Here is a 27,875-nt window from a genome sequence, read left to right as displayed (position 1 = left end):
ATCTCTCTCCTTATAGACTTATTTAAAGATATATATATATATATACACACACTGCTTTAAGGGTGTGTGTGTGTGTGTGTGTGTGTGTATGTGTGTGTTTCTCCATGGGGTTGTATCATTTCTCTTTCATACTAATATCACCTCACTGCATCATTGTCCATAGTAGATTTTCAAGCCATTAAATTTTGTTGTCTCATAGAAACTCTATTACAATATGTCTTGTTAAACAGTATCTCAATGTAATTTTAAAATATTTTCGGAGTTCCCGTCGTGGCGCAGTGGTTAACGAATCCGACTGGGAACCATGAGGTTGCGGGTTCGGTCCCTGCCCTTGCTCAGTGGGTTATCGATCCGGCGTTGCCGTGAGCTGTGGTGTAGGTTGCAGATGCGGCTTGGATCCCGCGTTGCTGTGGCTCTGGCGTAGGCCAGTGGCTACAGCTCCGATTCAACCCCTAGCCTGGGAAACTCCATATGCCGCGGGAGCGGCCCAAGAAATAGCAACAACAACAACAACAACAAAAAAAAAAAGACAAAAGACAAAAAAATAAAAAATAAAAAAATAAATAAAATAAATAAAATAAAATATTTTCATACAGAGTTTGAGCATCTCTTATATAAATAGTAGCCAATTGCACACCTTTTCCCATTTCTTTGGAGGGTTGCTAGGCTTTTTATTCTCAGAGTAGCTCTTTATGCATTTATATATCATTGCTTTGCCCTAAAAAGTTACAGATTTTTTTCTATATATTCATTGGTGTCAGCTATGCTTTTGTGTTTGTCATGAAAACTTATTTATGCCATAAAAATTTTCAATTTTCCCTTACTACGTCTGGATTTTGAGTCATAGTTAGGAATAATCTCTTCCCCTAGATCTATAAAAACATTTCATTTTCACATCCAAATATTTGTCCCATTTTGAATAGTTATAGGTAAGGCATGAGGAACAAATGCAATTCATTTTCCAGGTGGCTGTCTAGTTATCTCAAAATCAGTTGTTAAAAAGCACTTACTGCTCCCCACTCATTTTAGAAACTTCATTCATGATATACTTTATTTCCAAATGCACTTAAGTTATTTCTAGGATTCCTCTTTTGTTTCTTTTGATTCTTTGTTTATTAATTTATCAATGTCAAATTGTTTTATTTATGGTATCTTTTAGCATGTTTTCATGTATTCTAGAGCTAATCTGCTCCCATTGCTTTACTTCTTAAAATGTTTCCCTGGCTCTTCTTGCATGTCTGCATGTCACTTTTCCAAAAGAGTTTTGTAATCGGTTTATCTAGATCTAAGAGGACTGGTGTTATTTGTATCCAGATTGCTCTAAATTTGTAAATTAACTTCAGAAGAAATTATAAATTAGTTCAATAACACATTATATGTTTACATCTGTTTGAGTCTATATTTGTGTCTTATAGGAGGACTTTACACTTTTCTTCACATGGGTTTTAGATACTTCCTTTCAATGTATGAATTTTTTTGATCCTAAACAGAGAAACACAGACCTTATTTTCACTTATTGTTGGAGGAACTGAGAGGTAACATTTGCAGACCCCAAATCAAATAATAGATCCTATTTGTCTTATCTTTGCTGTGGCTTACATGCTGTCCCCATCCCACTATATTCATTCTATGTACATGAAGCACTCAAGAAAAATCATAACATTTTGTGATCCATCTTTAACTCTGGCTAAACCAACTTGAATGTTCTAATAACTCCCGCTGGAACTTGAACATTTGTTTATCCTCTAAGGAACAGCTGGTCTTTTTCATGCCATGTAATTTTTTCAATCAATTCATATCAATGCAGGCATTATAAATACAAATGTCTCAAACACAGTGAACTTCCTTTACCCAGAAATTGGGCAGGGGATTGACTTGAAGTCACTCTGGAGCAGTTGTCACTGCTTTAAGGGTTAATTGAGTATTGGAATATTAATATGTGTATGGAAAATGATTCTAAAATCATCTAGATCAACCCACTCATGTATGAAGAATCAAGAGTACCAGATGATACAGTAAATTTTCCAGTCTCAGACATCTAGGACAAAATTGAATCCACAAAATTTGAAAATTTTCTGAATCCCAGGTCACTGCTATTTCTGCTTCACCAATTTAAGTGAGAGCTCTGCTGGAGACATCCATTTTACTATCAGGTACGTAGATGCAGAAACAAATCCAAGTTTCTGAAATGGGTCAAGTCAGAAGAACAGTGTGGAGTTAAAGGGCACCAAACATCAGAACAAAAAGTCGGAGTATGGGTAATTGCATGTGTAAACTGGCTTAGTTTTGGAATAGTTCTTTTAGAATGTATACCACAGCAGAGTTTTAAGAAAGAAAAGAGAGAAGAAAAGCTTGGGTTAGTGACACAACATTTTAGTTGACTTTCAGTGCACTTTGTAAAGTCTTCTCAGATCTTACCATTTCCCTAAGCAGTCAAGTTTTAATGTCATGTTATATTACATAACTTCTAGGTTCTCCATTATCATCCCCTGTCTCTACATGAACTGTTATCTATTTGTTCCAAGTGAACTCTTAGAAACAGGAAATTTTCTGCTTCAAACTGTTTTGGTAAAAGTCTATAAAATTCAACAGTTAAAAAATATCTGACTTCAGGAAGCATGATACTTAACAGAGTCTATTTAAAATATATTTAGAAATGTATGATTGGAGTTCCCATCGTGGCTCAGTGGTTAACGAATCTGACTAGGAACCATGAGGTTGCAGGTTCGATCCCTGGCCTTGCTCAGTGGGTTAAGGATCCAGCATTGCCTCGAGCTATGGTATAGGCTGCAGACACAGCTCTGATACTGCGTTGCTGTGGCTCTGGCATAGGCCAGCAGCAACACCTCTGATTAGACCCCTAGCCTGGGAGTCTCCATATGCCATGGGAGCGGCCCTAGAAAAGGCAAAAAGACAAAGAAAAAAAGAAAAGAAATGTATGAAATCTTCAGGCCTTAACCACATCATGTTCACAAGCCTTTGAAAAATGTATGGCATTGGTGGCCATACAGGGTCATTCATGCCTGATAACTGAAATGAAGAACTAAGAACATGAGGCTATTTTATTTTTATTCTGGAAAATCCCCATTAGAAAATTGAAGCAGATTATGCTTCTCCATACCCATTTTCCTCATGATGTTTTCCTTTATCCTACCCACTGCAAGAAAATGGTGCCTACCTTCCTTTGCACCATTGTGTTTTCACTAATAATCAATCACACATGATTCTCAAACATTGTTCACTCCTGTCTTTCCCTGTCATCATGATGTTTGGAAAAAGCTTACCCACTCCCTTCCCCTTCAAAACCTGTTGGCAGCTACCTTTGAATTTTTTACATTTTTCACAAAGTGAGGAATAAATATTCAAATAGCTGAATTTTTATTTCTTTCATGGAAATTTGCATTTTAGTTGTAAGCAAATTGCTAAGTCATAAGACTTAATCTTGAATTGAATTAATTAAGATATCTGGAAAAGCCATGGGGGAAATATTCAACCAATGTGAGCAGAGTGAGACAGCAGGAAACTGTCTGGTGGTGGGCAATTACTGCATTATTTCACGCCCCCCCCCCCCCAATATCACTTTAAGTTTGATCACTGTACTTTTCCTAGTTCTCCTCCACCTGGAAATGCCAGAGTCTTCCAGAAATCAGAGTGAAATGGCCTGGAACAATCAGTCAGTCATAAGGGAATTCATACTACAGGGTCTCTCCAGTGCCTGGGAACTCCAGATCTTCTATTTCCTGTTTTTCTCCATAGTCTATGCAGCCACTGTACTGGGGAACCTCCTCATTCTGCTCACCATCGTGTCAGAGCCACGCCTTCACTCCCCCATGTACTTTCTGCTGGGCAATCTCTCCTTCATTGACATGTCTCTGGCCTCATTTGCCACCCCCAAAATGATCGCAGATTTCCTCAGTGAGCACAAAGCCATCTCTTTTGAAGGGTGCATCACCCAGATATTCTTCTTGCATTTCTTAGGGGGCACTGAGATTGTACTGCTGATATCCATGTCTTTTGATAGGTATGTGGCTATTTGTAAGCCTCTACGTTACTTAACCATCATGAGCCGGAGAATGTGTGTTGGGCTTGTGACACTTTCCTGGATTGTTGGCATCTTCCATGCTATGAGTCAGTTAGCATTTACTGTAAATCTGCCCTTCTGTGGGCCCAATGAAGTGGACAGTTTCTTTTGTGATCTCCCCTTGGTGATTAAACTTGCCTGCGTAGACACATACATCCTGGGAGTGTTCATGATCTCAACCAGTGGCATGATTGCCCTGGTGTGCTTCATCCTCTTGGTGATCTCTTACACTGTCATCCTGGTCACCGTGAGACAACATTCCTCCGGTGGGTCCTCCAAAGCCCTCTCCACTTGCAGTGCCCACTTCACCGTTGTAGCCCTTTTCTTTGGCCCATGCATTTTTATCTATGTGTGGCCTTTCACAAATTTCCCAATAGAAAAAGTGCTCTCGGTATTTTATACCATTTTCACTCCCCTTTTGAATCCCGTAATCTATACTCTTAGAACTAAAGACGTCAAAGATTCCATGAGAAAACTTAGCAGCCGTGTCTTTAAGTCTAGGAAGACTGATCATACCCCTTGAATTCCTCATGCAAAAATGAGCATCTGTTCCCCTCACTCAGTTGGTCAACATAGTGATGCTACTGCAAGATGGATGAAGACAGAACTATTTCTGTAATCAGTCTCAGTAGTCCCTCAATATCAGTAATATTAAGAGTTCCTCACACAACCTAATATTTACTATGGAGCATTATCAAATCTAAACCCCAAATTTTATCCCACAAGGACTCACTTTTTAGAGTATTCAAGACTTTTCAGGTGTAAGCATTTATTTGAGTATTAAGTGAAATATCTGTATGTTTTAAGAAAGAATAGATTTCCTCCCAGTCTCTTATAATTGTCTCTAAAAAGGGGGCAAGTGTGAAAGTTCCAACACCTGTACTCTCAAGCATCCATGCATTTTTAATTGCTGACAAAGAAGCTGATAAATGAATTGTTCTAGTTCAGACTCCAGAAGAAAATGGAGGGTTCTTGGTAAGTGAAAATGTTTGCTCTTTAATGTTTTTGTAGCATATCTTTGATAAGAATAAGAATATATTTATTTCAGTCCCTAAGCTCCTTAATGTGGATTTCACCATTTTAAAACAGTATAGTATCTCCAGGATAATTTGTACAGTCATACACACACACACACACACACACACACACACACACACACACACACACACACTAGATTCTAGAATTTATACAATAAATCCCATTCCCATTCCCATTCTACAGAAAATGCAACTAAGATCCAGGGACACTGTAGCTTTTTCAAGACAGAATCTAGGGTCTTTCTCCTACAAAATGGGTATTTATTTTCTAAGCAGTAAAAAGTTATTTTGGTGCCATTGACATTCACTGTATCATTTTTATAATCAAAATACATGTTGTAAATAGCAAGATCCCAAAAGATCTAAGCCATTTTCACCTTGGTTAAACACAGTATTTGACTTAAGGGATCAATGAAACAGTAGTCCTTCATCATATTCAATATAGCTAATAGCTACATATTTTAGAACGTAGAAATCATCTCAGTGATATCTATTTATTTTACAGAGGATGAGATTTAGAACAAGAAATAAAGTGACTTTTCCAAGTTTATATACCTATAAGATGACAGAGGCTAGCCAAGAAGGTGCCCCTTCTCTCTCTGCCTGTCTCTGTCTCTCTGTCTATCTCTCAATTGGACAACAGCAAAATTAAGAGCATTTTGGTCATCGTAATTCTGAGAGCTAAAAATAGAAGAAATGTTTAATGCATAAAAGTGAACTCATAACCATTAATAATTATCCAGTCATCTAGTTGCCTGGTAGTGTCAAAGTTTGCATGATGTGGTATGTAATGTTGTGTAGCTTGGGTTTAGATAAAAGCAGATGTATGCATCATTGACTGGTAGATATGCAGATTGTAAATAATTGAATATAAAGGTAAATCAGTTAATAGGTAAATGGATGGGTTAATATATGGATGTGGATGGATGGGTGGGTGGATATATAACAAAACAAAGATAGATAACCAGGTATTTACAATCATGAAGAAACTAATATACCAGTTGAATATACTGACTCCAGTTCTATGCATATACATTGAATCTGAACAACTGAAAATTGCAGGTGTTACTTGTTTAAAATTATTTGAAAAACTATTGAATTTGCTAAAGTTGAAAAAGTATACTCTTAAATATGTTTCTTGTGATGAAGTATAGCCAGTTCAATTTGCAAATATGGGGAGATCTCCTAAAGAATTATGTTAGTGAAAACAAATTTTAAAAGCCCTTTAAATATGACTCTATGACTATTATAACTTTATTCTCCCAAATTCTCAACGCTGCTAGACCAAATCTGCAAATTGGATATTCATATTTCATTCTGATAAATAGCATATGATTGGCCAAACAGAGTAAAGAATGTTGCATTATTTATTTTCTATGTCAGGCTATGAATTTTGTTCTCCAGTTTAGCATCCTAATATGCACACTGCTGGAATCATAGCAAAATAAATGCCACAGTTTACATTATATGAAAATTTGCATGTGTTCTAAAATAAGATTCCAAGTTCTAGGAATGCAACATGGAAAATTAACCCCAAAGACAAAATCTACATGGTTGGCATAAGCCCCAACCTAAGAAAATTTCATGAAAAATTATCCCAGTCCCCATTCTAAGCCCTCCACTGATGGGGTTCTCTCCCTCCCTGCCTCATATTTTCTGTTGACAGTTTTCTGAGCATGCTCTTTAATCTTTCATTCTCATCACCATAGAGAATCCTAACACTGAGTCTCAACAGTTTACTCTGAAAGATAAACCTAGCAAACAACTTCAGGAAATACTGGATTAATCTCATGATTCTGTCTTCACCTCCAAGAGGCATTAACCAATTAAAACAAATTATATAAGTTCCCTTGTGGTGCATCTGGTTAAGGAATCAGCTGTGGCATTGGCTGTGGCATAGGTTGAAACTGTGGCTCAAGTTTGATCCCTGGCCGAGAAACTTCCACAGACTGTGGGTATGGCCAAAGGAAAAAAAAAAAAAAAAAAGAAAGAAAGAAAAGAAAGAAAGAAAGAAAAAGCAGGCTGCAATGTGGCTCTATAGAGTCATTTAATTATTTTTTTTCTTTTCTTTCTTTTTTTAACTGGATTTCTCTTATCTATTTACCCCATCCAGCTTAAACTATTTCACAGGTTGATCTCCAATTACAGTCTAATAAACAAAACCAGGAGTAAATATATTTTAAGATGTGAAAATAGCTAATATTGTTGAAAAATTTAAATATACACACAAAATATTGAGGTTTGTCTCAGATTGGATGAGCTTGAAACAGTAAGCCATTAGCACCAAACTCGTTTCCTGGTCTCAGATCCCTTTAGGTGTATTTTTCTCCCACAGAAAATTCATTGCTCCTGCACAATGAACTACTTTCACCTGCTCATTCTAGAAGCCAAGAGGATAATCAGCCAGGTGGCCTTCCATTTGACAATGTAGCCAGGGATTGGTGAAGCTCCATTATCAAAAACTTGACAAATAATTATTTGATGTGCCCTTTTTTTTGGTCAGCTATCACTTTGTCCCCCTTTCCTTCCAGAAAACCTATTTAGAATATGATGTTACAATTTTTGTTTCAAAAAATTACAATGGTTTTAGAACCAAGGCATAGCGTAGTTCTATTACATTACCCTTCAAGATTTAATCTAATACCTAAGCCCTACTCTTCACAAGAGGCTCCTTCAATTTCTTTATTTTTCAGCGCTCATTTCTTGCATCATTAATTTCATACATTATTTTATATTTCTACCTAATCATTTCTCAAGTCTATGTCTTTTCTTCTTGTAATTAATAGCATTTTGAGAACAGAGATTTTGCCCTGGCTTGTTTTGCTGTCGTTACTCATTCGTTTGCACATTTTTTTGTTGTTGTTGTTTTTAGTCTTTGCCATAGAGCTTGACTCAGGGCACAGTTAGAAGTAATGATTTGGTACAATTGTTGAAGTAATTATCTTTTTTCTAAGTAACTGTACTTTTTGAGGAGTTCCCTTTGTGGCTCAGTGGGTTATGAGCCCAACTAGTATCCGTGAAGATGTTGGTTAGATCCCTGGCCTGGGTGGGTTAAAGATCCAGCATTGCTGTGAGCTGTGGTGTAGATTGGAAACTTGGCTTGGAACTGGTGTTGCTGACTGTACTTTTTGTTTTTTTCCTTGTTACATCCCTATACTCTTTGACTCTATCAAGGGGAATTGAGATCAGACTATATAGGAAAAGGGACATCTATATCCTTCAAATGATGCTATAGACTCATAAAGGATGGTATATTCTGTTTTCATGTTCATTTTTCTGAAGATATTTTCTAGTTTCTGTTTTGATTTCTTCTTTGATTCTATGGTTGTTCAAGAATGTATTGTTTAGGAATTCCCACTGTGGCTCTCCACATTAAGAATCTAAACTAGTATTCATGAGGATGCCAGTTCAATCCCAGGCCTTACTCAGTGGGCTAAGGATCCATCATCACCACAAGCTGAGGCACAGGTCACAGATGAGGCTTGAATGGGGGTTGCTGTTGCTATGGCTGTAGCGTAGGCCAGCAGCTGCAGCTCCAATTCAGTGCCTCGCCTGGGAACGTCCATATGCCACAGATGTGGCCCTAAATAGAGAAAAAGAAAAAGAATGTGTGGTTTAGTTTTCACGTATTTGTAAATTTTTCCATTTTCTTTTCATTATTCACTTCCAATTTCATTCAATTGTGATCAGAAAAAATACCTGGAATAACATCAGTCCTCTTAAATGTATAATAAATTGTTTTGTAACCTGGCATGTGAGCTCTCCTGAAGAATGTTCCATGTGCCCTTAAGAAGAATGTATATTCTGCTGCTACTAAGTAAAATGTTCTGTAAATGACTGTTAGGTCCATTTAGTTCACAGTGTTGTTCATGTCTGTTGTTTCCTTATTGATTTTCAGTGGGGATCATCTGTCCATTATTGTAAGTGGTATATTGAAGTCTGCCTATATTTCATTGCTATTTCTCCCTTCAGATCTGTCAGTGTTTGCTTTATATATTTAGGTGTTCTCATCCTGGGTGAATATATGTTAATAATTATTATCTCTTCCTATTGAAATAAACTTTTATCATTATGTAATGGCCTCCTGTGCCTGTTTTGACCGTTTTTGTCTTAAAGTATATTTTGTTCTTGTCTAAGTATAGACACCCCTTTTCTCTTGGTTACAATATTTATCGAATACTGTTATCCATTCACTTTCAGCCTATGTGTGTCTTTAAATCTAAAATGGGTCTCTTGTAGACAGCATACAGATAGATTTTGGGTTTTTTTGCTCATTCAGCTACTCTGTCTTTTGAGTGATGATATTAATCTATCAATTACATCTATTAACTTAATCTAATTAATCTTGAATGTTATTAAAATAATTTTCTCTAGGTAAGTGCCATCTTGTTCATTGTTTTCTCTCTATTTTGTAATTAGTTTATTCCTCTCTTCCTGTTCTGCTGTCCTCCTTTGGAATTTGATGATTCTCTTACTGCTATACCTTGATTCTTTTCTCTTTATCTTTTCTTCTATCTGCTATAGATTTTTTCTTTGTGGTTACCATGGGGCTTGCAAAAATCTTCCTATTGTTATAATTCTATTCTGAGCTGATAAAAACTTAACTTCAGTTGCATACACAAACACTATACTTTTCCTCCTCACTCTGACACACACATTACAGTATTACTTTCAGAATTTAAGCAGATAAAATAACATATGCCAAAGACCCAACAAAATAGAGTCAGGCACATTGGAGGAAATGAAAAGTTAGTGTTCAAAGGGGAAAGGAATACAAAATGGAACTGGAGATATAAGCAGGATCCAGAGGGTTCATGTCTTACTGTATAATGTAATAATTTGTTGTATGTTTCCCCACCATGCTGGTATTCTTTTCTGTAATCCAGAGAATGAAGCCTCTCACATTATAAGCTTTTAGTAATAAATATTTGAGAATAAGCACACATATATGATCTTCATTAACAGAGGGATGAACAATGTCAAAATCAACAGCACATCAGAATACTTTAGCCTTGGGGAGACAAATGCTGAGAGTGTATGTCCAGACCAGGGATGTCCAGGTCTGCTGTAATCCTTGTGCTCCTCCAGATATTCTCTGTCACCTTAATGTAAAGGCTTTCACCAGCAACATGACATCCCCCCAGTAAACATGCACCCACATGCTATTCTGGGAGTGAGCATCAATAAACCAATAATGTCATTTCGGTGTATGAGATAGTTTCAAGGTGCAAGGTGGCAGGAAAAGAAGAAAATACGAGGAAAAATGGATACATTTCCAGAAATTGCTGAGCCAACAGTCACAAGTCTGTTCACCATGTAACTTGAGGTTCAGTATACTTGTCAAGTGAGCAAATTCAAGGTTTACAGGAGAGACTGGAACGAGACAAGAAGAATCAAGATATCTTCTATAACTACAACATGGTCTTCAATCACAGATGATATATTTAACACACTTTTATACCAAGGAAAAAAATAAGACAAAACTTTCATCAAATCACATAAGTTTGTAAAACATTCTCATGGCAGGAACTCTGTTGAAACTGGTCTGTTGTTTACAATCTGCCCTCAGTTACTCAGTGTTCCCCATTATCTCTGCAACATATATCTAGCACCCCAGGCTCTGGCCACTCTCTCTCAGCCCAAGCTCTCTTTCCATGACCACTAAGTTAACCTCTTCTCTAGAGATAATAAACTGCATGTAGTTCCTGAGTACAACAGGTATTGTTAGATTCTCTGCCTTTGTTTATGCTATTCCTCCTTTTAGCATGTGTTCCCCTAACTTAACCTTCAAATCTCAGATTCAACACTGCCTCTGGAAACCTTTTGCTAACTCTGCAGGCACATTTGGACATGCTTTTCCTATGTCCCCATATTACCACTTACGAACTTACATTGTGGCAATTAAGACACTGCATTGTCATCACCTGTATTTTTATTAGATACAATCTCCTTAAGGGTAGAGACTGAGTCTTAATATTTCTGCTTAGAGCAGAGTTCCTGATACATAAAAGGGCCAAAATACATTTTTTGGATTATCTTTACTGAGAGAGAAGTTTAGGGTATCACCTGTTTGACAAAGGCAGAAAATTCTACTTATGATAATGTTATCCTCTCCAAAGACTAATGCTGAACTACTTCTATCAGAGGCCAACCCTATCCTTCTACAATTAAAGGTACACTTGAAAGAATTAACATAGCTCCTCAATGTATAATGAAGTGCCAGTGACAAAAAGCAGACTTCTACTGGAATGTGGTCAAAAGAACGAGAATCATGACTCAGAAAAAAGAAGAATAAATATAACATGCATTTAAATATTCCAGTTTGGTTTAAATCCTCATATAGGAATACTTTGCTGGAATAGCAATGTTCCCTGGTGATTCAGTAAATGCTGTGTTTGTTGAAATTAAACCATCAAATTTGATGGCATGAGTGGATTATGTCAAAGCTGGAGTTAGAGCTGAAAAAAAAGGTTATAGGCATGGTGATGAAAAGGGCATACATTTTAAGGTCATTATTAAGAATCCCAAACTGCTGGGCTAATACACATGAATGGAGTAGCCTGGTACAAGTCAAAACAGAAAGACTTGCTCTGTAGCATTTTTCTGATCTGAAAACTTAGCAAAATAGCCTAGAATTCTGGCCTGATGCTAGATGACTTATGGTTTTGTTTTTTTAATTTTGTTTTGTTTTTAAGAAAATCCATCAAGCTGTATTTTCCTGTGAAATTTTCCACTAACTAATTATAATTACTTTGATTTCTTTATAAACCTTTGAGGGAAGACAGAACATGCTGGGTCTGTGGGCAGTTGTAGCTGGTGGCCTGGTGGCTTGCAAACTCTGCTTTAAGAATGATGAGATAACTAGGTTAGAGAGGTTAGAGTCCCAAACTGCAAACCTACTAAGTGGTGTAGAGCTGAATTGAGATCAAGCAATCCAGCTTTAATGAGGATACAAGCCCTACTTCAGGAGTTCTCAGTCGTGTGTGTGTGTGTGTGTGCGTGCACCTGTGTTCACAATTATACTGAAATGTCATTATTAACATGTGTTATGAGGACACAGTTTAGGATTTAATTGTTTCCTCAGGAATGAGCTCTACCAACAGAAATACCCAAGCAGAACTAGATACATTTATCTTACAGCTTCAGGGATACTTTAGCCAGATGAAATGTCTGACTTGATGCTAAATTTTTTAGTTTCAATTTTAACACTTTCCTGAATAGTATTATCTCCACATAAACAATTCCCTCATGTATTCATAAATCTGGAAAAGTCTTTCTTCCTATAGTTGAAATATTTCATGGTGTGCTATATACAAAGTAAATAGATAATTGTCATCATTCATTCCCCAGTTAGTATTTTTAATAAACCCAAGTATATATGAATATAAACCATTTCACTACTATTTTTTGAATGGACAAAAGTTCAAGAGAGTATGTAATAATATTTTATTGGTTTTTAATCTTGTACACTCTATTTAAAAAGAGTAATACAACAGGACACTGACCTACTGAACAGTGTATATTCTTTTTCCCTTTCATGCAATCTTGGAATATATTTCAACTTAAAATAAGTAGGAAACCCCCACAATGTAATAGTTCTTTTGAAAAATACAGATATAAAAGGACAGTTTAACTACAGAAAGGTACCAAAGGTTAATAATTGGCACAAATCCAATATTGTACCACTAGTTAATATTAGGGAAATTAACACATCCTAATATAGTGTTAAAACTATGCCCTTAAATTCAAGTAAGCACATCTATTTCCATTCCAGTAACCCTGAAATTTTATACATATATAACACAACAGCAACCATAACAATGTTATTAGTTAATAGTCATTAAAGCCTTCTTTTGCCAAGCACTTCTAGTTATGATATGTGTTTTGGTTTAATTTTCACAACATCCCTAGTGGTTGAATACCATGGCCACATTTTATGGTGAAGAAACAGAGTCTTAGAAACATCAGAAATACTTGCTCAAAGTTGCACAAGAACGTGGTGGGACTGGAATTCGATCTAGATAGACATAGCCCATCCAATTGCTAAATGCATGTCCCTCAAAGACAGAGAAACAGATCTGGTACTTTAATGCATCTCTAGCACCCAGCAAGGGCCGTGAACAGATTAAAATTTTAGACATGAAGTTAATATTTTAAATATGTTAATTTTTTCTAAAGAATGGATATGAGGCAAAAGTACATTTCTACCTTTTTTCATTTGCCTAACTGACTTTGAAGCAAGAAGGAAGAGTTCATGATTTGGTTCAAAATGAACAGTATTTCAAATTTAAAATGTGGCTTTATACCGAGCCCCAACACTACAATCCTTCATAAACTTCTACACATTATTTAACCTCAGATATTAAATATTTGGCTTTGTGTCAAAGCATATTGAAACCTTAAAAGTCCAAGATAAATGTAAAAAACTATTAATGCCATCTTTGTGTAGGTGAGGCAGGGGCTTGCCAAGAAAGAGATGACATTAATAATGCTCTTCTCAGGGTACTCACAAAATGTTGTAAGACACAGTAACAGATTATTTTCTGAACTCTTTTCATATACCTCAGTCAATTCAAGGAGATACAGCCTATCAGGATATTGTTATTCAGAGGAATCTAAAAGTATCTGGCTGTCTAATCTAAGCTGGCTTTTCCAGGTCCTCCCCCTTTTAGCAGTGGAAAACTAGAAAGTGTTTTATTTGTTTTTCTGCCATGCATCTTAACAAGCCACAGTCTTAGAAACATCCTAAAGCTATCAAGTCTGTGTTTGACAAATAGTGGTTAGACCTATGCAATTTTTATTCAAATACATACTACTTAAAAATAAGGTGGACTTTAAGTAAAAGCCTACATGGATGGGAAGGGAAGGAAAAGAAAATGACATTTTTTAGAATCCATTCTGTCTGCTTTCCACAAACAGTCAGAACAAGCAATTAATATACTTTTTAACAATTAATTTACTTTTATCATCCTTATATTAGAGAGTAAATAGGGGTAGAGAGGTAAAATGAATCTTCCAGGATAACACAACTAGGAAAAGACAGATCCAAGATTTAATTCTAAGTTCCCTGTATATTTAGAACAATGATCTTTGCCCCTTACAGTATCCAGACTTGAACTAGTTTTGTGAATTCTCTAAACTTTAGGTTCTTCAGCCATTAGGCAAAATGATTGACCAGATGATTTTCAAAGACTGTCTCTTAATTAAAAATATATTTACCATAATCAGTAATAAACCAAATTAAGGAGAATTGTACAATATATTTTTTGAATTATTATCCTTTCTTTCCACAAACTGCATTATTTTGTATGCTCATATACCCCACACTAAGGCTAATAATATTTTGGAATAATTGATTTGGATCATAATAATTTTCTAAATGTTTAGTCTTAGTATTAAGGAATTCCTCAAATCTATGATATTCCACCAGTTTTTGAAAGCCAATCAGATTTGAGTAAGTCTATTTTCTGTGTTTAACCTTTACAAGTTGCCACTTGATTATTTCCTATCAATTAATCAAGTGTGATAGTATCCGCATATCTCTTTTAAAAAAATTGTATTGTTAAATCTCAGTCCTCTGAACTGTTCTCTTTTGTTCAGTGTTGACTCAGAACCCAAACAGTTGGACCTGCTGAATCAAGATTATTCAACAATATTCAAAAGAACCTCTTTACAATATCACTTTTCCATGAAAATATTCTAATTATATGAAAAAACCTGTTATGCCCAACATAGTTAATATAACTTAATTAATTAAAGTCCTACACGTGGACATCATCCGAACAGCAAAAGGTTATGCAGTTGAGTGAGAAGGTTCTGAGTTAGAAGGCTAAACAACATTTATCTCAGGCTTCTCTAAGTAGTCTTAACCTGATACATGTTTACAGAATTTGGGAGTCTCTGAAGCCTGAATTTATGTTCACAATTTTGATGATCTGTACATTTTTCAATAAAAATAGCCTATAAATTTCAACAGATTTTCAAATGGATCCATAATTGCAAAAAGCTTGCAAACACTCCACTAACTTCTAGGCAAAATATTTCACATCTCTCAGCCCTGTCTTATTTTCATGAATTTAAACTAAATGACTTAAAAGATTCTAACTTTACTTTTCTGTTGTTCTGAGAGCAAAACTGTTGCTATTAAATCTCAGATCAAGAGATCTATGTTTATTGCACAGAATACATTGGGGTGGTTTTTCCAATATTTAAATATTGGTTACTTAGTTTCTTCTTCACAGCTGTCTTCACTTCCTGGTTTCTCAGAGTATAGATAAGTGGATTCAGAAAAGGGGTGAAAATGGTATAGAAAATAGAGTTTTGTCCATCAGGAAGTTTGTGAAAGGCCACATAAAGATAAAGATGCAGGGCCCAAAGAACATTGACACAACTATGAAATGTGCAGTGCAGGGCGACAAAGCCTTAGATGATCCTGAGGAGGAGTGGTCCTTTATAGTGACAAGAACAGTAATGTAGGAGGTGAGCAAAAGCAGAAAACTGATAAGAGCAATCACGCCACTGGTTGAAATTATGAAGATTCCAAGAATATATGTATCTATACATGCTAACTGGATGACCAAAGGAAGGTCACAGAAGAAACTGTCTACAACATTGGGCCCACAGAACGGTAAATAGAGAGTAAAAGCTAACTGGGTCATTGTATGCAGAAAGCCCACTGTCCAAGAAGCTACCACAAGCCCCACACACATGCTTTGGCTCATAACTGATGAATAATGGAGTGGTTTGCATATGGCAATGCACCTGTCAAAAGACATGGAGATGAGCAGCACAATCTCAGTCCCAGTGAAGAGGTGCAAAAAGAAGATCTGAGAAATGCAGCCCTCAAAGGAGATCGTCTTGTGCTGAGCAAAATGTCCATGATCACCTTTGGAGTGGCAAAGGAGGACAGGCACATGTCAATGAGAGACAGGTTGCTGAGCAGGAAGTACATGGGGGAGTGAAGGTGTGGGCTGAACAGAACTGTGAGCAAAATCAGGCAGTTGCCCAACATGGACATCAGGTAGAAAAGGGAAAACATCACAAAAAAGAAAATCTGGAGCTCAGGAGAATCAGTAAGTCCAAGTAATACAAATTCAGACACCCTGGAATGGTTGGCCCCCTCCATTGATCTGCAGGCTCTGCTCTATAATGACAAAATGGAACAAAATGACAGAGCTAGAAAATATGATACTTCTGCAATTATATATGAGGCAGTTATAATATCAGTTAATAATTCACCAGAACATTGACTACCTAAAATCCAACAGATACCTATCTCAGCAAAGATTTTTTTTTGGAACCACTTAACAATTGTTCTCAGATATCACTACTCATGGACAACTTCTTGATTTTGTTCAGCATCAAGTACATACTGGGTTATACTCATCACATATCCATATAATAATATTGTTTTCTGAATATCGACTAAGGAGTTAATATTACTCATAGTCACAGAGGATGATTATACTAAGTGAAAGTGCTCTGCTTCATAAGTCAGGTAACTAAAAATTTAAATGAGGGTTAAACTCTCAAAGCTTTCTGTTAAACCAAAAAAAAAAAAATGCAGTTATGTTGAATCTACTGTTGTTGAACCTGGATTTAAAAGAGAGTTTAACATAACATAATGATTTCAGAAGACCCATTTAGTATGCTATGAGGGTGATAAGTGAGTTTTTCATTAAGCGACCTCCTGTTTTCTCAGCTACAAAAAATTTCAGTTCCTTTCACACTTCATTTGCATATTTTCAAATTATTTTTGTTAGTATTGATAAAGGCTATTTAAACTATTAATATATAAACGGTAAATTAATTTCTTAATATCATAAAATTACTGGAGACCAAAAGGCATATCTGTAACAAGAGAATTATTTTCAATTTTATGAAATAAAGTTGAATAACACATGAGAGTTATTTCATGATCTCACAGAAATATTTTTTTTAAAAGAGGGAGAAATTTGCTTCTTAATTTCTACTCATGTTACTCAAAGAAAGTTTTTGAGATTAGGAAAAATGAAAGAAAGATTCTAGGACAAAACCTAGGCAATATAGAATATGAGTGTCATTTGGGGCCCTCTCTAGCACCAGCCTGTAAGATGCTCAAAACGAAACAAAGAAACTCACATTGATGATGGTATGTCAAAATGATACCAGAGCCAACTGAAAGAGAAAAAAAAAAGGTTGCTTTAAGAACTCAGACTCACTTTTCAAAATTGAGTTTTCAACTTACAGCAGATTGCAAGTTCTGCAAATACCTTCTATAATGTTTTTAATTTAAATGACCAGTTTTCCTGTGTGGAGAAAAATCTGGCTTCATCCTCATTTACTTGCACTATTCAAATTGTTCTTTCAGTGTTGATAATCATTTTTAAGATTTGTCAGAGACTGAGTTCCCGTTGTGGCACAGTGGTTAACGAATCCAAATAGTAACCATGAGGTTGAGGGTTCGATCCCTGGCCTTGCTCCGTGGGTTAAGGATCTATCATTGCCAAGAGCTGTGGTGTAGGTTGCAGACGCGGCTTGGATCCCACTTTGCTATGGCTCTGGCTTAGGCCAGTGGCTACAGCTCCAATTTGTCTCCTAGCCTGGGAACCTCCATATGCTGCACGAGCAGCCCTAGAAAAGGTAAAAAGACCGAAAAAAAAAAAAAAGTTTTCAGAGAATATCCCAGAAATGTTAAAACTGAACTGTGGCACAGTGGTTAAGAGGGTTGCATTCTTGACCTGCTGTGTGACCTTGATCACACTTGAGTAGCCTCTCTAAGATTTGGCCTCTTTACCTGAAAGAATTAAATTAGATGGTCTATTTAAAGCATATTTCCTGGAAACATTCAAGAATTCTCTAGGTTTCATGGAATTCCCATTGTGGCACAGCAGAAAGAAATCCAACTAGGAACCATGAGGTCCCGGGTTCGATCCCTGGCCTCACTCAATGGGTTAAGAATCGGGCATTACCATGAGCTGTGGTGTAGGTCACAGATGCGGCTCGGATCTGGCATTGCTGTGGCTCTGGCATAGGCCAGTGGCTGTAGCTCTGATTAGACTCCTAGCCTGGGAACCCCCGTATGCCATGGGTGCAGCCCTGAAAAGACAAAGGACCAAAAAAAAAAAAAAAAAAAAAAAAAGAAAAGAAGAATCCTCTTGGTTTCAGAATCCAAATTTCAGAATATTGTTTATAAATACTTGTTTTATTTAATTAATAATATTTACAATAAAACTATTCTAATCTAGTTTCAAGTCAGCAATTTAGAAAAAGATGAGAGCCCATGTTCCCAGAATCATTTCATCCTTTTGAGGTTAAATTACTTCTTTTCTTATAAGAATAGTATGAGTATCTTAATATATTAAAGGTGTTAATTCTCAACCTCGGATACTTGAATATTTCTTCTATTTTCCTGACTTTATAATGTAATAAGTAATAAAAACACAAAGCTATTATTATACCTAATTTAAATTTATATACATATTATTAATATGTTATGTATTGATTGTAAATGAATAAATAGTTGTCAAGTTTTATCTTCAGAGGAGCATTTCTAATACTTATTTAATTAAATCATCCATCTTTACGTCTTCAAATGACATATTTTTCCTTTACTACTTCTCTTATTTTTTAATCTGTACAGTTATTAAATGAAAATTGTCCGTCTAAAAACACAGACTACAACTGCTTCTCAAGATCCTTAATATTATTTCCAGCTTTTAACCTGCCAGCTAAGGATCAGAAATCAAAAACATCATATCCTTCAAGATTCACAAACCTATTGAAATCACCATAGTCCTTGGTAAACATCAGAAGCCTTGAGTATGGATATATATTTTCTCTGTTCTTGCTATAAAAGCCACTAGAAAGCAGGAACATTGGGGAGATCAAGGATTAGACACTACAGTCTGCTTGCAGTGGGAGTTATTAAAATGTTGAGCCAACTTTTCCTAAAGTTGCAGCAAAAGCTGTGAAGTGTGCTTTGCGATTTAAAGTGAGGATGTGCATTCGTGATGAACAGTATTCATTAGAGAAAAAGCACCACTGGGACTGGCCTTGTGGAGACCTTTGAGCAGTTGTTTAAGGAGCGTTTAAGAAGCAAAACATTGTTCCTTTGATTAAGGAAATATCCCCACTTTTATGCCCAGTGTTCAATGTCCCAAAGTTGGAAAGTGACTCTTTTGGGCTAAAGCACTTTGTCACCTGCAAACCCTTGAAGAATCATGTAAAGAAAGAATCTCTGCAGTAAAATTTCAGACAGGACATTAAAAATTACTACAGGCTAGTAGTATGCTGATAGCTGCTGCCAGGTAGGTGAACTTTGGGTAAGGAGAAGTTGAAAAGCTTAAAGTAGCTGAAAGAAGTAAAGACAGGTACACGACAAATAGCCTAGAGCAAGGGTCTAAGCATTAAATTATACAAATAAAAGCACAGCATTCAGCACAATGCCTGGCAAAGAGAAAATGCTGAATAAAATATAGTAAAAGGAATAGCAGGGGTAATTATAATTATTAATGTAATTTTTTGAAATAACTCAGGACACAGTTCAGGAAGACACTAGGTGTGAAATTTCAACGCTAACCTGTAAGTGAGAGTCTTGAAGACTTGAGGGTCAATTATCCGTCTGTGACTTGCCCTCCAAACACAGCTTTCTTCCCAAATACCTCAGTGATGTGAACTCTTTACAGCTACCACAGTTATCCTACTTTCCTCCTAAGACCAGCAATAAAGCCCACAGAAATCTTCCTTAACTGGCCACATTCCTTGCAGGCTTTGAAATAAGAAAAATAGCAACTTTGTTTTTAAGACATTTTTGTTTTATTTCTCTTCTGTAAAGAGAAAGAAAGGAAATAACTAAAACAAAAAAGACAAACCAATACAACAACAGTCACAAAGATTCAGTAAATCTGAAATAGTTGCCCTGGCTTAAAATTAAAGATAAGTGTATATGATTATTACTAGAATTATCCTGGAAAAGGCAAGAGGATGAACAGAAAAGTAATAGCAATAAAAGATAATTCAGAAAGAGCATGGAGACACATGTTCAGTGTCTTGAAATCTGCTGTTTTGTGGATTTTGTCAGTTTTTTATGCTACTCCATCTGTCTGTTTATGCTACTCCATCTTTCTTAGGAGCACAAAGACTATTCATATTACATGTGGTTTGTAATTTATCCTTTTACTATTACAGGTATGTTTTAAATAAGTAAAAATAGATCATAATACTCAAATGACTATGAGTTATTCAATTATCCTTTATTATTGATTTAAATAATCCCCACTAAAGAGGCTGCAGCTCTAACAGTGGCAAGAGTGGTGGTTGGGGCCAAGGTGGTAGAATCAAAGGGAGAAATGATCTAATTTGGCAATTTCAGGATGGTATAGCTAATCCAGACTTGTTAACAGATTGGATGTGGACTATGTGAGAAAATATTTTTAAAATAGTACAAATCCAAATTTTTGGACCAGAGGCTAGAAAAATGGAAGTACAATTAACTGAGATTGTGTTATGGGATGAGGAGAGGGGTATGGTGAAAATCAGGAGTCAGTGAGTTCTCTTTGTGATTCAGTGGTTAATGAACCCAACTAGGATTCATGAGGATGGATCCATGAGGGTTTGATCCCAGGCCTGGCCCAGTGGGTTAAGGATCCAGCATTGCCATGAGCAGTGGTGTAGGTTGCAGATATGGCTTGGATCCTCTGTTGCTCTGGCTGTGGTGTAGGCCAGCGGCTGCAGCTCCAATTCAGCCCTTAGCCTGGGAACTTCCATATGCCATGGGTGCAACCCTAAAAAGCAAAAATAATAAACATAACAAGAATAATTAAAAAATCAGGAATCAGTCTGGGATGTTACACATGCAGAGAGACATTAAAGTCCAGCTGCAACAGGGGCATGGGCTTCTGCAGAGAGGAGAGAAAGTTATGCAGAGAGCTTGTCCATATTTAGATATAGGACTTAAAGCCAAGAAACTGGGTCACAAAAGAGAAACTCTCAAAGAAGGATGAAGGAACAGCTGGTTAGACAGAGAGGGGAAGATGAGAGTGGAGAGTCCTGGGAAGGCATTGTGTCAAATGTCATTCAGAAGTCACATATGATGAGACTGAATAAGGATCATTAATGTCGTTGGTGGTCATGAGAAGAACTATTTTATTGGCATGATTGGGTGAATTGAAAGGAAAGATTAAAAGCAGAAGGTATAAACATGCCAGCCTGAAAAGACTGACTAAGCACTGTATGATACCAACTACATGACAGCCTATAAAAGGTAAACTAAAGAATTAGCTAAAAATCAATGGTTGTCGGGGCTTGAGGAGAGAAGAGAGGAAGAGATGAATAGGTGGAACACAGTATTTTTAGGGCAGCAAAACAACTTTGCATGATACTGTAATGATGGATAGGTGACATGCCTTCATCAAAATCCATAGAACTGTATGAAAAATGGGAATTCTAATGTAAATTTTGGATGTTATTTTAAAATAAAGTATCAACATTGGTTCATCAATCATTACAAATACACCATACTTAAGCAAGATATTAAAAGGGAAAATATGTATATGTAGTGGTGGGCAGAAAGTATATAGAAATTCTATATTTTCTGCTCAACTTTTCTATAAATTTAAAATTGCTTCTTAAAAGTCTATTCATGTTTAGGAGTTCCTGTCATGGCGCAGCAGAAACTAATCTGACTAGGAACCCTAAGCTTGCAGGTTTGATCCCTGGCCTCACTCAGAGGGTTAAGGAACTGGCGTTTCCATGAGCAGTGGTGTAGGTCACAGACATGGCTCAGATCTGGCATTGCTGGGGCATTGGTGTAGGCTGGCAGCTGAACCTCTGATTTGATTCCTAGCCTGGGAACCTCCATGTGCCTTGGGTGGGGCTCTAAAAAGACAAAAAACAAATGAACAATAAAATCTTTTAATGTTTAAAATCTAGATTACTTATTAAGCTTTGCTGTAAAGGGAAACTGTGGAAGGAGAAAGTTGAAAAAAAAGGTTTTTATTTAATATAAAAGAAAAATGGTTATATGCTAAGGGAAAAAAAATCCAATAGGGAGGAAAAAGTTAACAGTGCAGAGCAGAGAAAGAATTACCAGGGTGATGGCCCTTAGTAGGAAAGAGGGGGTGAATACTCATGCACAGATGGAAGAGTGAGCTTTTGTAGGAGCAGCATCAGGTAACCCAGTCTCAGGAAAGAGGCAGGTATGTGGGAAGACAGAGGGGTAGAAGCTTGAGGAATTCATTTCTTCTCCTTTCTCAATGAAATAGGAAGCTACAAGATAAGCTGAGAGTGAAGATGGGGAGGAGGTATTTGAGAAAAGAGAAAACTCTTTATGTAACCTGAATATTTTTACCATGCACATGGTTTATATTCATGGCCATTTTAATTTTGATTATTTGAAAATAAAATATAAAAAAAATTAATCCTAGATTTCCCATCGTGGTGCAGTGGAAATGAATCTGACTAGGAACCGTGAGGTTCCGGTTCAATCCCTGGATTCTTTCAGTGGGTTAAGGATCTGGCATTGCTGTGAGCTGTGGTGTAGGTTGCAGACCAGGCTCAGATCCTGTGTTGCTGTGGCTGTGATGTAGGCCAGCGGCTACAGCTCTGATTAAACCCCTAGCCTAGGACCATCCATATGCCGCAGGTGCAGCCCTGAAAAGATAAAAAAGACAAAAAAAAAATTTAATCCCCAGCATTTTGGGTTCCAGATTTGTTTTGAATATTGCCCATTCAGTATATTCAAAAGAAACTTAAATTTGGTTAAGTCAATGAGGCAGAGAAGCAGTAGCAATAGAGGCTTCTGTTTGTCTAGGGGAGATCTGATAGGAGCACAGTAGCTCTGGATCATCATCTTGTCCCTAGTCTGTGGCTAACATGATGGCATTTTTCAGACAAGATTGCAAAGATTGTAGCAAGAGCAGCCACCTTGACAGCCTCGGTGCCCTGTGGGAGACATCTCTGGATGCCTAGCTATGGTCTGTTCTTCCAGACTTTACAACTGTTTCCTAAGCATGTAATTCTCTATGTTATCATATTTTTTTACATAGCTAGAATGCAATAGATTCCTGACTGGTCCACCAAAGAATCACCATTAGTACACTCAGTGTGAAATTAGTACACTCAGTTGGGGATGAGATCAGCAAACAGATAGGGGTCAAAAAAGTCCACTAAGACTAATAATGAAGTTATAGAGCAAAAAAGTGAAATGTTTCCATGGCCTTTCCACATGAAAATGACAAGTTTTATTTGCCTTCCTCTAAATAATTATGGAAGAAAATTTTACAGTTTAATTCCTTTAAAACATAAGCATGGAATTTACTATTTAATGATTATTTTTCAACTCTCATGTCATCATAGAATCTTGAGTTTACAGCCCTAAGTCATTTATGAAACCATATGAGACAATTTATTATTTTGCTTAAACCCTTAGAATGGGTTTATTATACTTAAAAAAAAAACTCATTATATTCACTTCATAGACCCGTATATAGTTGGAAACTATAAGGATGTCCAACACAAACTCTAATCATTTACCCATTCATTTATTATATCCCAGTCAATTTGGACCTTTGCTGTGATCCTCAAATACACCAAGTTCATTCTTGTCTTCCCATTTTTTACTACCTGTCCCATCTGCCTGCAGTGTTCTGCCCATTGATGTTTGCATGGTTGGCATATCCCATTTATCTAGATATCAGCCAAAACTTCACTTCTGTTTAAAGGCCCTGCTTCAAGGCTAAATATAAACTTATTACCCCACCTCACACTTGCTGATTTAATATTTTTCTTTTCTTTCTAGTGTGTTCAGGATACCTCTTATTTAATCCATGCTGTTTATTTTCTACATGATTGGCTGTCTATTGCTACTCGATTGTAACTTCAGGGAACAGTGATTTTACTTCTCCCACTTATAGCTTTTTCCCAATGCCTAGAACAGTCCTGACAAATGGGAGGTGATCTATAAATGTCATGTTTGGAAAATGAATAAACTGATTTCAGCTGAAATTCTCCCATCTTGATTTTCTTACTCATATTTCCCACTTTTGATCAGGCTAATTGTTGATTAACAACCTTTTCAGTGAGATTTTTACTTCCTGGTTGCGAAGGGTATAAATCACAGGGTTCAATAGAGGAAAGATCACCGTGTGGAAGAGGGAAACCACCTTGTCTGCTGGAAAGGCTCTGAAGGGGCGGGTGTAGATGAAGATACCAGGCCCAAACATGAGAAATATAACAATGATATGGGTGGTGCATGTAGACATGGCTTTGGTATTCCCCTCAGAGGAGGAACCACGGACACGACAGAGGATGACAGGATAAGAGGCCAGAAGCCCCAAGAAACACAGGAGGGTCATGAGACCACTGTTGAAGACCATCAGGAGCTCCACCACAAAGGTGTCAGTGCAGGCCAGCTTGATGACCTGTGGCACATCACAGAAGAAGTTGTCTAGTCGGTTTGGACCACAGAAGGGCAAGTGGAGGATGAGGGCCACCTGGATGATGGAGTGGACAAAGCCTCCAAGCCACTGAGCCAAGGACAAGGCATAGCATGCTCTAGGGTTCATGACAGTTGAGTAGTGTAAAGGACGACAGATGGCAATGTAGCGGTCCAAGGCCATCACTACCAGGAGTAACATCTCCCCTCCTCTAAGGAAGTGCAAGAAAAAGAGCCGAGTGATGCAGCCTCTGTAGGAGATCACCTTCTTCTCAGAGAGGAAGTCCACCAGCATCCTGGGAGCCACGATGAAGGAGTAGGATGCATCCAGGAAGGCCAAGGTGCCAGAAAGAAGTAGAGTGGAGCCGTGAGGCCAGGGTCTGACCTGATGGTGAGGATGATGAGGAAGTTTCCAGGGAGGATGATGAGATAGAAAATGAAAACTAGCACAAAGACCAGGAGCTGGATATTTTGAGACTGGGTCAGACCAACCAGGATAAATTCAGTCACCACAGTACTGTTCTCACTCTCCATTTCCTCTGCCTGCAGTACATCAGGGAATAGAGGATTTATTTCCATTCTTTCATCTAGGTTATAGTTCTTCTATAACTAAAACTTGTGTATTCTACATCTATGTTACACCACGACCCTCCCACAAAGTAAGAAATCTCTCCTACCCTTTAGTCTTCTATATATCATAAGCACCGACTCCCTTGTCTTGAAGCTATACTTGTCACCTCTGTCCTGTGTTCCAATTTAATTGCTCTCTCGTGCAGCACTCTGTCCTGACCTGGATTTGTTCATGATTTTTGTGAGATATATGAACATTTTTCTGACAGAGAAAAAACTTAAACACAGATATCAATTTCTGAAGTTTTATTTGAAATGGGAGGGGATTGCGATGAGGTAGGGATTGACAGCAAAGAGGAATGACAGATATTTTTAAGGTAACAGAAATGCTCCATATCTCAATTGTAATGGCTACAAATGTCTTTTATTTTCAAAATTTATTGAACTATTAAACTATACAGAAACTGGTACATTTACTATATAATAGTAATATAAGAATACTTACCTAAAAAGTTAAAAAAACAATTATGACTTGAAATGTTTTCTTTTTCTCTATAGAATATTAACCCATCATCCTGGTCTAAATAAAAAGAATCTTGGTCATTTTGAAGAAATTGAGATCTGAGGCTTATTTGTACAGTGGTCTGCAAATTAGCAGTGTGCTCACCTGATGTACATTATAATTCATTGGTAGTGAAATTCGGGGACCTAGGGTAGGCCACCCCAAAATATGGCTCAATGACATATTGATTATTTCGAATTAAAATTACTTAAATGGCCAATGCAAAGGAAACACTCTGACCCTACTTTCTTTCTCCCTTAAAGCAGGAAGGAAATCTCTCCTGTGAAATGTATACTCCCTTCATCTGGAGGTACAAGGAGACCCTTATCAATGGAGGTAGGGAATTGAGGCTGAGAAACCTGTATGAACAAATCTTGTTACTTCTTTATTTTTCTACCCCAAACCCCAACTCCATTAGATGCGTCACTGATTGAGCACCTAAAACCTGTTTCTTTGTCCTATCAAGTCCTCACAAATTTATTGAGTTTTTCATCAAAAGAGTATAAAAGCTTCTGCTTTGGACAGTTGTTTATGTCCCATTTCTATGAGGTCTCCATGGACATGATTAAAATTGGTTTCTTTTCCTCTGTTAACCTATCTTGTTTCCATTTCATTATTAGTCCAGCCACAAGATCAAGATGGGTAGAGGGGAAAATTTCCCCTCCCCAACATAAACATCAATGATTATACCCCATTCTTTGAACTACTTTTGAAAGTGTCATAGTGTAATTTAATGTAAAAATACAAAAAAAAAAACCCCTAAATGTATTGTTTTTACATGCTCAAAAATTGTTTATTGTTAGGATAAGAAAATGTAAAAACTTGAAGACTTTTGAACTAGAGCATAATACCGCAGTGTGATATATAACAATATTGCACATGCTTTCAGTTACAGGACACATTTGTTTTTAAGTAGAGTGGATAATGGAGTGTCGAGAGGATGGAAAGATGGGTGTACTACTTTTAACTATAAATGGTGATAGAATGAAAGAGAAGATAAAGAAGGAAAAAAAATTCACATCCCAAATCAAGAAACCAAAGAACATATTTATAATGGCATATCTATTTAAAATAAGAGTTCCCATCATGGCTCAGCAGAAACGAATCTGACTTAGCATCCATGAGGACGTAGGTTTGATCCCTGGCCTCGCTCAGTGGGTTGGATCTGGAGTTGCCATGAGCTGTGGTATAGGTCGCAGATGCAGCTCTGATCCCAAGTTGCTGTGGCTGTGGCATAGGCCAGTGGCTATAGCTCTGATTCAGCCTCTAGCCTGGGAATCTCCACATGCCACAGGTGGAACTCTAAAAAGATGAAACAACAAAAAAAATTAAAATGTCTGATTTTGTATGCCTAAACCCAGATAGATTCATTAATAGCAGATGTTAGTCAAAATTAGGAATTATTAAAGAGGTACATTACATCACTTAGGCACTCAGCATGTGTGCTCACACATACATATATGCCAAGCACACATGTTGTTTCCTAAGCAAAACTGAAGCACAAACATTTACAGATGGCCTGATCCAAATTGCTTTGCTCTTCTCCACACCTTTCCTTTCCTTCCTTTCTTTCTTCTCTTTTTCTTTCTTCTCTCCTCCCTCCTCTCTCCCTTCCTTTCTTGTTTTCTCAGCATTCATTAGCTTCAATATTTATCATTCCATCTTAGCATAAAACCAACTGTTTGAAAAGTAAGTCAAGAATCCCTCTGTACTTATTCCTATACTGTTTGCATCTTGCACTCTATAACACACTTGGTTATTTCATACTCTTTCAAACACTGAGGCTACCTTTATACATAAGAAAAATCTTTATCTCTAAGTTTAAGAGTTGTAGGCTTTTCCCTCTCTGCCTTGTGTTTTATTTCCTATCATGCACTTATGTTCTTCTATTGACTTCTTAACAGATGGGATTTATTACCACCTAACATCCCTCACTTCTTTCAGTTAATATACCCTATGTAAAGTTAAGACCAAATATTAACATCTTGAAGACAACTGGAATTTTAATAAAGGCTTTATATATCCCCAATAAAGTAATTCAAAATATCAGGATAAACTAGACATATATTATTAAAAACAAATAAAATGTGCTACTGTATTATTGAATTCAGACTTGAAATATTAGTTTTTTTCCAACTATAATTCTGACCATTGCATTCCAAGAGAGCAGATGTCCCATCAGAAGAGTTGTGATGTTTCCACTTATTCCTT

The 27,875-nt window shown here is 36.8% G+C and overlaps 2 protein-coding genes and 2 pseudogenes across 2 annotated transcripts in view; 1 reads left to right on the top strand and 3 right to left on the bottom strand.

Moving 5' to 3' along the window:
* Nucleotides 1–1,095: 1,095 nt before the first annotated feature.
* LOC100154725 (olfactory receptor 4K3-like) lies at nucleotides 1,096–8,481 on the top strand. The gene has a single exon (XM_084967000.1). It carries the CDS (start codon nucleotides 3,477–3,479, stop codon nucleotides 4,602–4,604), a length of 1,128 nt encoding a protein of 375 aa, XP_084823126.1. The 5' UTR covers nucleotides 1,096–3,476; the 3' UTR covers nucleotides 4,605–8,481.
* Nucleotides 8,424–27,875, bottom strand: part of LOC100153496 (olfactory receptor 4M1-like) — a 231,804-nt gene continuing 212,352 nt past the window's right edge. Inside the window, exons 5-6 of the mRNA XM_084966999.1 lie at nucleotides 17,239–17,274; nucleotides 8,424–10,491 (exon numbers count right to left, since the gene is read on the bottom strand). Of these exons, the coding sequence (XP_084823125.1) occupies nucleotides 10,473–10,491; nucleotides 17,239–17,274 (55 nt within the window). The 3' untranslated portion in view covers nucleotides 8,424–10,472. The remainder of the gene's footprint in view (nucleotides 10,492–17,238; nucleotides 17,275–27,875) is intronic.
* Nucleotides 15,166–16,243, bottom strand: LOC100155520 (olfactory receptor 4K2-like; annotated as a pseudogene).
* On the bottom strand, nucleotides 24,150–25,078 carry LOC100154300 (olfactory receptor 4N2-like; annotated as a pseudogene).

This window comes from Sus scrofa, chromosome 7 (genome assembly GCF_054392235.1).
Source record: "Sus scrofa isolate SSC_HxYL_T2T_F1_AM1 chromosome 7, Sscrofa_HxYL_maternal_Yorkshire_Landrace_v2.0, whole genome shotgun sequence".
Taxonomy (NCBI): domain Eukaryota; kingdom Metazoa; phylum Chordata; class Mammalia; order Artiodactyla; family Suidae; genus Sus; species Sus scrofa.
The sequence above is the reverse complement of the archived record's forward strand: the minus strand, read 5'-3'. Positions and strand labels throughout refer to the sequence as shown.

Bases quoted from the DNA above. Each gene is read 5' to 3' on its own strand.
- LOC100154725 (XM_084967000.1), top strand. From the start codon at position 3,477: ATGGGGGAAATATTCAACCAATGTGAGCAGAGTGAGACAGCAGGAAAC.